Source organism: Mobula birostris, chromosome 2 (genome assembly GCF_030028105.1).
Source record: "Mobula birostris isolate sMobBir1 chromosome 2, sMobBir1.hap1, whole genome shotgun sequence".
Classification (NCBI taxonomy): Eukaryota; Metazoa; Chordata; class Chondrichthyes; order Myliobatiformes; family Myliobatidae; genus Mobula; species Mobula birostris.
In genome coordinates this window covers 50,672,588-50,684,946 of record NC_092371.1, presented here as the reverse complement: position 1 = coordinate 50,684,946, position 12,359 = coordinate 50,672,588, and the positions used below count along the sequence as shown (strand labels likewise).

The window sequence follows — 12,359 nt, the reverse complement described above, 5'->3', positions numbered from 1 at the left end:
TACAAATATAGTTCAGTTTTATGAAATCAACATGTTAAACTTCATTTGATTTTGTAAGGTTCCTGTGCAGCAACATCTAAACTTAGTCTTTAGTTGGGGGAGGGCAATGGCAATGGTGAACTGAGAAGAAGAAAGCATTAAACTATGGTGACATTCGTGTTTGTTTTAAAAAAAAAAGTAAAATTTACTAACTTTTTAAATTCATAGTTGCTGCGTCCGCTGAATGCATTAGAGGAGCTACAGCGGCTTATGGAGTTGTACATCGGTCCCAAGCATTCAACGTCCATGGCAAACCCGAGTAGTAATCTTTCTGGAATTGCAGTCTTGCCAATATCCTCTGAACTCTGCAACCGGCTTGGAGCCTGTCAGATTGTTATGTGCAGCACTGGCATTCAGAGGTAATTGATATCTTTTCAGTTAGCCTCAGCTTGTATTTTAAAGCTGTGCAGTGTCTTTGTTGGAATGCATAAAAATAATCATAATCCTGAAATATCAGTGGTGTCTGGTTTGGTTGAGTGTTTACATTTGTGAAATAAATCTTTTTTTGCTCACTTGCACTTCATTAATAATGCTGCAATACTGACCTCATGGTTGGTGTTACAGTGTAAACCCAGAGACCCACAGCACTACCTGAGTTAATGTTAATTCTCAGTACATAGGCATATCAGGAGCTGTAATCAAATCACAAACAAGAGAAAATCTTGTTTGTGATGCTGGAAATCTGAGCAGAAACACCAGGCGATAGGTGAAAGTTGAAGGGGGAGAGATGAAGCAAAGAGCTAGGAAGTTGATTGGTCAGCGAGACAGAAGGCCATGGAAGGAAGGGAAAAAGCTGGGGGGAGGACCACCAGAGGGAGGCGATGGGCAGGCAAGGAGATAACATGAGAGAGGGACAAGGATAGGGAATGGTGAAAGGGGGGGCATTACTGGAATTCGAGAAATCGATGTTCATGCCATCAGTCTGGAGGCTACCCAAACAGAATATAAGGTGTTGTTTCTCCAACCTAGGTGTGGCCTTATCCGGACAGTGGAACTGCACCTATCGCCTGGTGTTTCTCTTTCCCCGTCCCCACTTTTCAAACCTACTCCTCGGTTTTTTTTCTCCAGTCCTGCCGAAGGGTTTTCGCCCGCAGTGTTGACTGTGCTCTTTTCTATAGACGCTGCCTGGCCTGCTGAGTTCTTCCAGCCTTTTGTGTATTAGCAGCTGTAAACTGGGTTCAGAGATTTCTTTAGTTTACTGCTAAGGTTACTGGACCCGCTGCCAATGTTTGGGACCATTGCTCCAGAGAGACAAGTTTGACTTCCACCACTGCACTTGGGGAATTTAATTAAATCGACCTGGAAGTAAAGCTGGTCTCAATTGTAACCATGAGACTACCAGATTGTCATAAAAAGAATTCATCTATTCACTTGCAGGAAGTTGGGAATGGATGATAAATGCCCAGATTTCCAGCAGAATCTTTTTTTAATGAACAAATGAACATCAAAATATATAGCTTTTCAAGTGGTTTTGATAGTTCTCTGCAATTTGATGAGAAATATTATCGCCAGACCTCCAGCTACATAAGGTGATGGATGCAGCTTTCCGAGATTGTTCACACACTGTGTTTCTGATTGCGTGATGTATGACACGGATGCTGCGATCCAGAGTGTTAATGATGTAGCTTGAACTATGGTTCTGTGGTTATCGTTGAAGCATGGAAACTGCTAGTGAAGCCACTGTTGTTCATGATGGCAAATTCCTGCTCAAGCGAATGTGCGAATAACACAGATCAGCAGTGTTGTTGATGGGGAAGATGATTGTGTGAGGCTGCAGTAAGGTAGAGATCAGTTGGAAAGTTGGGTGGAGCATCATTAGATGGAATTTAATCCTGACTGACACATTTGGCTTGGAGGGCCGAATGGCGGCCTCCTGCACCTATTTTCTATGTTTCTATTTTGGAAGGGTAAGTAGGAGTAGGACCAATTTCAGTGAACGGCAGGGTGTCGAGCAATATTGGCTAAGAGGAAGACCTATGTTTTCAAGTTCGTAATTCCTTGAAATTAGCAAGCAGGTTGATAGGGTGGTGAAAAAGGCATATGGCTAGTTTGAAACATGGCATGCAAGAGCTGGGTAATTATGTTGCAACTTTACAAAACACTGGTCTGTAACACAAAGGAGTATTAAGTGCATTTCTGGTTGCCAGTATATGGAAGGACATGGTTGTGCAGAGGAGGTTCGCCACAATGTTAACTGTAGAGGCTGGCTTTGTTTTCTCTGAAATGAAGGAACTGACAGATGACCTGATAAAAATATCGAAGATTATGAGAGGCATAAATAAGATAGAAAATGTTTTTCTTATGGTTAGGGGATTAAAATCAGGAGGGTATAGGTCTGAGGTGAAAGATAGGGGTTATAAAGGGTTATTGAGGGGTTAAGTACTTTTTACATAGAGATTGGTTGATATCTGGAATTTTCTACTCAGAGAAATGACTATTGCTACATTTAAGTGGCTTTTAGACACCTTTTATTAGGCAAGAGACAGAAAGATGTGGCCCTAATGCTGGCAATTGGGATTAGTTTAGATGGACACAGTGGGCCATTTCCATGTTTTGTTAGTCAGTCTTACACATTCCTGTCACCAGATACTAAATGCCAAAAGCTTTCATATCCTTTTTCTGCATTCTTAAACCAGAACTTTGAACACCCTATTGGCTGAGGCCACCTCTCGTTCTAGTGTATCCCCAGGGATGTGGCCGCCTCTCATCTTGTGACAATGCCTAAGTCAGCAGAGTCTAAACAGTATAAGTTTCAATATGCCAGCAGTCTCAAAACAACCAAGTAGGGTTTTACTGCAGTTCTGGGAACTGCGGAAATGACACCCATGTTCTGCATTATTATAAAAGCTACAAAGCTTTAGAATGTCCCAGTACCACAAATTAGCATGAATATAATGGACACCATAGGCCACTTGCAGATTAAAGCAGATCATCAAATGCCAGCTCTTGTTTGCACCGGATGCAGTGAACTTGGCACTAAGTTAGGTGCAGCAATTTTAGTGGAAGAAGCAATTGTGAAACTTCAATTGGAACGCTTGTTTTTGTTTTTGAAGAGTAATTTTCACTATTAGTCTGGTCCCATGTGCAGCTGATCAAGGTGTTCTGAAAAGAAACACAAGTCCTGTTTCCTTGTTAGCATTTTTCCTTAACCAAAACTATTTAAAGAAATAAAAATTGACTATTTCTTAACTCTGTTCTGTCGCATAATGATGCTTTTTGGAAATTGAACCTTTTATGTCTAAGTAGATGACCAATTAATTGGTTATGAAGCATTTGTGAGATCTCAATTTCATGGCTGTTGTATATAAGTATAGATTGTTCTTTGGTACGAGGGAGTTCATGAAACCTGCCTTTGCACCTGGCATTTGAATTGTCAGTAACATGTGCCTTCGTTTCTAATTGTGTAGAGGAAGAGTGAAGCCAGGAAGTGACATCCTGAGATTGTTGCAGCAAAGCCTATACTTTAAAACTGAACTCAAATATTTGATTATATGCACTGCAATAATTATATACTTTACAGTTAGTCCAAGTTTCATTTGTAATTTCTTATTCCATTCCTAACAGTTACTGCCATCAAAATATACTTGTGCAGAGCTTGTTTACCTTTTGAGTTTGTTTTCCTTTTGATAATTGTACAAAGAAAGCAATTTTTATTTTACTGTATTGAATGTTTGTCTTTGACATACTGAAGTGCACAGAATAAAATTTAGAACTTGTTTATCCTCATAGCCACTTTGTTTCAGTGGCCATTGAGTGTATTTATGTATCCCCATAAGGTTCGATATGTTGTACGTTCAGAGATGCTGCTCTGCACTCTACTGCTGTAACACATGGTTATTTGAGTTACTGGCACTTTCTTGTCAGCATGAACCAGTCTGGCCATTCTCCTGTGACCTCCCTCATTTACAAGGTGTTTTCACCCACAAAGGTGCAGCTTACTGAATTTGTTTTTTTTTGTTTTTCACACTAGTCTCTGTAAATTTGAGAGACTTTTGTGTGTGAAAATCCCAGGAGATCAGCAGTTTCCTTGCCTCACACCAACAATCTTACCATGGTCAATGTCTTTGATCACATTTCTTCCCCATTCTGATGGTTGGTCTGAACAGCAATCGAGGCTCTTGGCCATGTCTGCATGATTTTATACATTGAATTGCTGCCACGTGATTGGCTGATTAGATATTTGCATTAATGAGTAGGTGCACAGGTGTACCTAATAAAGTGGCTACTGAATGTATGCTTCAGCTTAGAACTTATCAAAACAGCAATGTGAGGTTGGGTAGCTGTTTATTTGTAATATAAATTTTGCTGTATCTAGGTTAACCAGGTTCTGGACCCAAACTATCCATCTGGTGCCTGGCCTGCTTAGTTCCTCCAGGAGTTTGTTGCTAACCAACATCCTGTTAATAAACGCAAACACGAGGAAATCTGCAGATGCTGGAATTTCAAGCAACACACATAAAGGTTGCTGGTGAACGCAGCAGGCCAGGCAACATCTATAGGAAGAGGTACAGTCGACTTCTCGGCCCGAAACGTCGACTGTACCTCTTCCTATAGATGCTGCCTGGCCTGCTGCGTTCACCAGCAACTTCTATGTGATCCTATCAATAAATATTGTTTTCTGTATTTTTATACACTCTGTGTGATTGTACAATACAGAAATTGTTTGAATTTGGAGATATTTTGCAACAAAGGTTAAAAAATGTTAGCATTATAAAACTGTTGTAAATTCCTCTTGTTTTCAACCAAACAAGAACTCTCCAGGTCCATATTTAATTGTTTAGGTTATTGGAAGGATAATGGCAGAATTTTATACTTTATAATCTTTGGACAAAATGCTAACCATGTAAAATTCATCTTTGCCTGTGGAAAATCATAACCAAACAGCAGATATTGGAAATCTTAAATAAAAGAATGCTGGAAATACTTTGCTGGTCAATCAGCATCTATGGAGAGAGTTGATTACCTTTTCATCCAGGTCAGGGAACATTAGAAAGCATACATATTCTAAGATGCAGAGGAGAGGAAGGAAGAGAACAAACACAGTGAAGTGTGAGTCAGGAAGGCTGAATGACATAGATGATGTTTGTGCTGGTTGAAAGAGTGTTGAAGTTGCGTCTGATCTATTTGAGGAGGTGTAAAAATACAGAGGTGTATGAGACTGATGCTGAAACAAAGAAAAAACATAGCAGTTCTTTTAAAAAAAAGTTGAAATGATAGGGAATGGTGGAAATGTTCCACTAGTTAGGCAACATTTCTGGGAAAAATAAAACAGTTAATGTTGACTTTGCATCTAATCGGGTCTGACATAAACTTGAAAGGCTGGGTGTGTGAAATAGTGGAATTCACAACTAAGTTCTGAGGGATCGTTGAAAGAACAGTTGATGTTCGTTGTACTTGCATTGTTGAAGCCATTTGAAGGCCCAGATTGAGATAGAAAATGTAAGTGGCAGTCTACCGGAAGCTTAGTGTGATTCCTGTGGACTGTTCTTGTACATTTGTGGATTTGTTCAAGGGAAATATAAAATGAATGTCTTTAGTGGAGTTTATTGTGTAATGCACTATATTTTCTCTAGCTCCTCTACATAAATCTCGTGACTGGACTCTAGATGTTGGTTTAATAGTTCTATAATTTTATGCAGGAGTACTTTAAGTGTAACCCTGGAACAAGCAGTCATTTTGGCCCGTAGCCATGGACTTTTACCTAGATGCATTATGCAGGCCACAGACATTATGAGGAAACAGGTAAGACCTTCAAATACCAATTAATTAGACCTATGACTTAAGTTCCTTAAGTATACAGTGAAGTTACCATAATTTGAGCCCATGGAATTGTTCTTTTTTAAATTTTTTAGGGTGCAAGAGTTGAGAACTCTGCCAAAAATTTAAAAGTAATGGATCAGATGCCACAGTCTGTACCGAGGTAAGTTATAAATCTTTTGCTGCTCTATTTATATGTGTGGTTTAGTAGTTACATCAGCGGTTCCTTTTATTTCAGCAAGGAATAACAAAACTAGTATTTTAGCATGCTTTCATCAATTTAGTTATTGGAAATGTCAAATATTTCAAGTGACAGAGAGGATTTTAAATTCTTTAAGGTGTTGTTACCGGTCAAGTGTCTTTGATTCTTTGATCCACTTCAATCACATTGCCATGATATTGCAATTCTCCGTAAGAAAGGTCTGAACTATTGGTTTTGTGAGCACAATAAACTATCCCTCCTCATCTCTCTCAATCTGTCAGTAGACTTTGCCACAGTTGAGGATATTATCATCCTTATCATATTCTGTTCTTACTTACCTAGCCTTGGCCGGACAATAACCTGAAATGCTTGTTTCCTAGTTCTAGTGTAGTTAGTACTGCAAACTTGAAGAACGGATCTTTTGCTCCTTTTTACTTTTGACAAGCTTTCTATCAACATCTTTCGTAGGGAAGCCTCAGGTGCCTTTTCTTTAAGTTGATTTTGACGTCTGCCTCTTGACCCCTTTCATAATCTTTGCTGTTCCTGATTTGTCACACATTGTATTTTAGAAAACGCAATGGTTTTCTTCAGTTAAGCACTGAAGAGACAACTATTGTTTCAATTCCTTGGATAAGCTTAGTCCTCGGGTGATCATTTGTTTACCTCCCATTACTTGCGACCTAAAACAGAACAGGAGCATTCACAAATTTCTTGATACTACGAAGAGCTTCTGACCATGTGTGTGTGTTCCATGTTTGCAACATTGGTTACCTCTCAGATCATTTACTGCCTAACACTCATCCATTCCCATAATCTTGAATTTTCCAGGTCACTCATGGTAGACAATGCTGTCTAAGCTTAAACCCATCTAAAACTCTACAGCCCATGTTCTGTCTTTTACCCAACACACTGTCCTCAAAGGTATACTCGGCCAGTGCATTATTTTAATCCTTGGTCTATTCCATGGCTTTGCTTCTCTAAGCTTCTGCAACTCAGACCTAAAGCCTGATATTTCTTCTCTGTTTTGCACACTTAGTTTCATAATTTGAGAATCTTCTATCAGCAGCCTGCACGCAAAAAAAAATATTTTCCCAACCCACTCATTTCTTTTGAGTGAAGATGCTGTCTCTCTCTGAGATATTTTTAGTCCCACTATCACCTTGTGTAGCTTTAGTCGTAGTCATACTTTATTGATCCCAGGGGGAAATTGGTTTTCGTTACAGTTGCACCATAGATAATAAATAGTAATAGAACCATAAATAGTTAAATAGTAATATGTAAATTATGCCAGTAAATTATGAAATAAGTCCAGGACCAGCCTATCGGCACAGGGTGTCTAACCCTCCAAGGGAGGAGTTGTAAAGTTTGATGGCCACAGGCAGGAATGACTTCCTATGACGCTCTGTGTTGCATCTCGGTGGAATGAGTCTCTGGCTGAATGTACTCCTGTGCCCAACCAGTACATTATGTAGTGGATGGGAGACATTGACCAAGATGGCATGCAACTTAGACAGCATCCTCTTTTCAGACACCACCGTGAGAGAGTCCAGTTCCATCCCCACAACATCACTGGCCTTACGAATAAGTTTGTTGATTCTGTTGGTGCCTGCTACCCTCGGCCTGCTGCCCCAGCACACAACAGCAAACTTGATAGCACTGCCCACCTCAGACTCGTAGAACATCCTCAGCATGGTCCGGTGCAGTCCGGTCCGGTTTAGTTTCCGATGCAGTGAGTTATCATGCTTAAATTGACTCAATAAATAATAATCAGAAATGACAACTTAAAACTTGGGATGGAAAGCAAAAAAAAAATTATTTTAAACAAAATTGACTTCTCGGAATGTACCTAAGCCAGTATATGTTAGGTGCTTTTATCTTTTATTCCAGTATGGAATTTGAAATGATCAGTTCAAGAGCCAGCCCAGAGCTGTTTCTGTAAAAGTACAAAGATGAGGAGTTGACATTTTAGTGGTCTGATCTACTTAAAAATAACTTTGACTTGGTACTCTACTCAGCTAATATTGATGTGCCTGCAGCCTGGGTGATCTAGAAAGAAGTAGTATTAACAATCTGGGGATATAGATTATTATCAAAAGTGAGCTTTCAGACATTTGCAAAGGATGTTGTTAATATGGTTTTAACTGGGTTTGCTTGCATATTTAAGGAGCATGTCCATTTCTTTAGAGAACTTAGTAATTGCAAGCCTAACTTCTTCTCATTCCAGTATTAGAAAATAATATGAACAGATGAGGTAGGATTTGTTGAGAAAGCCGTAAAAGTTTCTTCTGGAAAATTTGGAATGCAAGAGCTGAAATTGTCCACTTGCAAAATGGGTGATCACATATTAGCAGCCAAAGGAAATAGAAAATTGAAAGTGAAATAGGTTCTTGATTCAGTTGTTTACTTCTGTTACCTCACCAATTTTTCCTTCATCTACTCAGTGTGCTTTGTTAATAATCTAGAGGACGTGGCACGTCTTGAAATCCCAAGACTTTTTCCTCTCATAAAGAATATGCTTGTTATTCTTCTTCACAGGACAAAATAGATATTAAATTTGTAATTCCTTTAAATTCTTTTCCGTAGGCTCTACCGCCTTTGTCAACCACCTTCTGATGGAGACCTATGAAAGTTGCTTTGCAACAGCTTCCTGATTCCGCAAAGAATTAGAACTGCTGGAATATCTTGAATTTGTGGCATCTATATTCTGTTTAAACTATGGAATGTCTGCATATGCACAGGAATACAATGGCAGTGTCATAAGGTGCACAGGGACAGTTGTCTCTGCAGATTTTCATTCATATCAGAGTGGTAGTCGATTATTTGACCTCACCCCCCCCCCCCCGAGTTCCTGGATACATGTAGCTAAGTGAACCAATATTACTATTGAAAAGACTGTCTAATCCTAATGCATGGTGGTATGCATGAGACTTGCAGATTTTGCTAGCTAACATCAATAGTGTGCTAAAGTATAAGCACAGATTCCCACTGTCGCCTGTCATTTCCCTACACCGCCCCCCCCCCGCCCCCGTGTGTTGGAATTCTGCCAACTGCATCTCAAAAGATGACATTCGTCTTAGAATACCAAAAACAATTTAATGAAGTGAAAGCAAAATGTTATATAAGTAGGTTGCTAAATTAGCCAGACTGAGCGCCAGCGACTCTTTAACAAGTACCAACTACAAAAAATGTACATATGTATACATCCAAAATATTGTTCACAGAGATATATATTGTGTAGCTGCAGCAATTAACATTCTGGTTTACTTGAGTACTGATGTGTCCTGTTATTGATTCCTATTTTAATCAAACAATTTAACATTTTCACAGTAATTACGTCTCTTGTTTTAAGCCATTTCAAGGCAGGGGCACTGAATATCAGCGATCTGGAAATGCTTAAATCTGCTGAATCAATGCTTTAATTCTCTATTTACTTTCCAAAAGCAGACAATAACAGTACAAGTTAAGAATTCAAATGCAATGTTACAGTTAATTTGTTAACACTTTTTGCATACAATTGCAACTAAATTTTAAAACCAAGCCCCTCAGATTTATATTTTAAAAAACATTCAGTAGTGTTTCACACATTTTGCTTGAAATCTGAAGAATTCCACTTGCAAGTTTATAAGTGATGGCACTGAGCACTGGTATTTCTGACAGTCTTGTTGAATGGAGCTTTTTTGTCTTGACTGAAAATAGCATCCATTTTTACTTTGAATAACAGTGGAAAAGCACCAATATTACATTATTCACATTTTTATTTTGTGACAAAAGATGAAAAGATGACATTCCTTGAAAATACAGTAGTGTATCTTGTGTTTACAGCCGAGGACAGATCTTCAATATTTCTTAATCAAAACATTTTTACACAATACTTGTCAGCTGTTGAATTGCTGAGGGAAGATTTGGAGTCGTGCCCTTGAGAGGGGAGAACAGATTATATGCCAGTATATGTCAGTTTTTCATTGGAATACGCTGATATTTGGGGTAGAATTGTATAAAACAAACTGTCTATTTGTTCTAAATGTTTTGTTACAAATGAGTCAGATGACTTGTAAGAATTTTGGTTTTTAGTACTAACTTTTTAAAATTGTTGTGGTATATTTGCACATTGGATACATGTTGAAGCAGTTTTCTCAGGGCAAAGTTCTGTTTTGAAGCCCTTTAATAGTGCCTTAAAATATAGAATAGGCTCCTAAAATTTGGTCGTTTTTGCTTTGGAATACAATTTTGTTCGGTGTTAACGCAGTAAATATTTTATCACACTTACTCTATTTTTTTACAATGTAAAGTATCTTCAGTTGCATTTATTTTAGAAGTACCCTAACGATTTTTACTGTTTCGTGGTTGCTGAATTAGTGTAGATTGTTTGTAGGTGTTTTAAATTGTGAATTCGAGAATATTACTTTAGAATCATGTGATTAGGTGAGGGAAGTGCGGTAACTACATTTAATTCTGGTACAGAGTTATCGTCTTCTAATTTTATTTGATTTCCAATACATTCATATCTTGAATGTCCATAAACATAGAAAATGGATAATTGTTTCATACCGATTAGTCTTCACTGAAGCAGTTTGTTGTAATTGAGTAATACCCAGCTGACCTAAATGCATTGACCAAAATATTGGTTCAGTTGAGCTATACTTGTGAAAAATCTTGAATACTAGTTTCTCTGAAGAAAATCTCAGTCCACTTATATATGTATAAGCTTTATATTTAAGTAGCTATATGTCTTCAGTGCTGTTCTAGTGCAGGCTCTTGGTAACTTGGTTCTGTGTAGTATAAACTCTGGAAATTTGCTAAGAAAGCTTAGTGAGACTCTAAATGCTGTATGTCATAGTGCAATATTTCGCTTCTTTTCTTCCTTGATCTTCTCCCATTTTCTTTCCTGGAGGTACTTGCTATGTGCCAATAGGTGCCAGCAGCCTTTTCACCTGATTCAGGTGGCTTTTATTTGGATTTTTTTTTGGGTGTGAACTAAATGGGGATTGCTGCCAGACTGTTTTACCTTGGGGCCATTAGGATTTCTGTTCTGGTGCAGGAATTTTCATCAGGCTACCGGACAGAAATCAATGCTGAATTATGCAAAGCCTTTTGTAGATCTGGGTTGGACTCTACATTTTGGAATTTTTCTGCACCAATTAAGAAATAACAAGTATTTTAGCTATGATTTCTTACATTTCCCCCTTTGTTTACTGTGTACCCAGATTAAAATTCCAAATTTGTTAAGCAAAGACTTGAAATTGGACAACTTAAAACCTCCTCTTGGTACAGATAGATATTTTGGCAGTCTTGCATCCCATGTCTGTATCTCTGACAATTTGTATGCAGAGAAAGAGTCGTACAGTGAGTTTGAATACCAAGTCGTAACCTACTGATTAATAAAATGTCTCTTAAATAGCGAAAGTTCCATTTAATTGCACACCCGATTTTAAAATACTCAATACTGCTCGGAAAGTGGTGTAGTTATTCTGAGTCTTGTCTAATCCTTGTTTACCAGGATGCTGCAATTGCGTTAAACATTCAGGATCATTAATGGAATTCTGTTTCACTTGAAGTCTTGGGTAGAGCTAAATAGATTGCACCTCTGACGTGGAAGTTGTCAATTCACAGACTTGTGACAATCATTTTGCTTGATTTAGGTGAAGGATAGTGCAAAGCCCTTAACAGTTACTGTCATTACCAGTGCAATACTTTTTGTCAAGTGCTGCAAGGAAGTTGTGCACTTTCATGCAGTGACTTAATAAAATTTGACACAAAGCCATTGTTGTGTATAACGCTAGTAACCATTGTTTTGCTAATGTAAATAAATTAGGTTTATGATGTAGTTTTTCTTTAATTTTCCATTGTACAGAAAGTATGATTAATGTTATTTTATTGAAATAGTAGATTTAACCTGATAGGCAATAAATGTTTATTTACATTTTGGGAATTGTCTGCCTTATTCTTTCATATAGTAATTAAACTACAAATTACAGCTAAAGCTTTCTATCCTAAACATGGTGGTCTGTAGGAGCATAATGGTTGGCCAATGCAATCCACTGTCACCTGAAGCATTGAGAGTATAGATGTCCAGAGGCCATAGGTGAGATGGGAGTGCTTGCAGTGTCTCAGTCTAATAATCAATCCATTAACCCAACACAGCATAAAACTCACACAGACACTTAGTTCCAGATCTCACTGCATTTTTGGAAGTGCATGATCACTACTGGTCAACATAATTTAACCAGTTTCTTTAAAAGTTCTGGAGGCTGGACAACATCAAGAATCATTTGTAGATGAATTGTGGGGTATTTATATAACCACTTTAAAAAAAAGTATTAAAGCCCATGTGTGCGGGGGTGGGGGAATTACTGGTGGCAGT

At 38.2% G+C, this 12,359-nt stretch overlaps 1 protein-coding gene across 1 annotated transcript in view; it reads left to right on the top strand.

Annotated features, from left to right (window-relative positions):
- The window catches only part of prex1 (phosphatidylinositol-3,4,5-trisphosphate-dependent Rac exchange factor 1), a 209,983-nt gene extending 198,056 nt beyond the window's left edge, over nucleotides 1-11,927 (top strand). The window contains exons 37-40 of the mRNA XM_072240694.1: nucleotides 208-398; nucleotides 5,679-5,781; nucleotides 5,892-5,959; nucleotides 8,582-11,927. Coding sequence (XP_072096795.1) covers nucleotides 208-398; nucleotides 5,679-5,781; nucleotides 5,892-5,959; nucleotides 8,582-8,624 — 405 coding nt within the window. The 3' untranslated portion in view covers nucleotides 8,625-11,927. The remainder of the gene's footprint in view (nucleotides 1-207; nucleotides 399-5,678; nucleotides 5,782-5,891; nucleotides 5,960-8,581) is intronic.
- The last annotated feature ends 432 nt before the right edge of the window (nucleotides 11,928-12,359 follow it).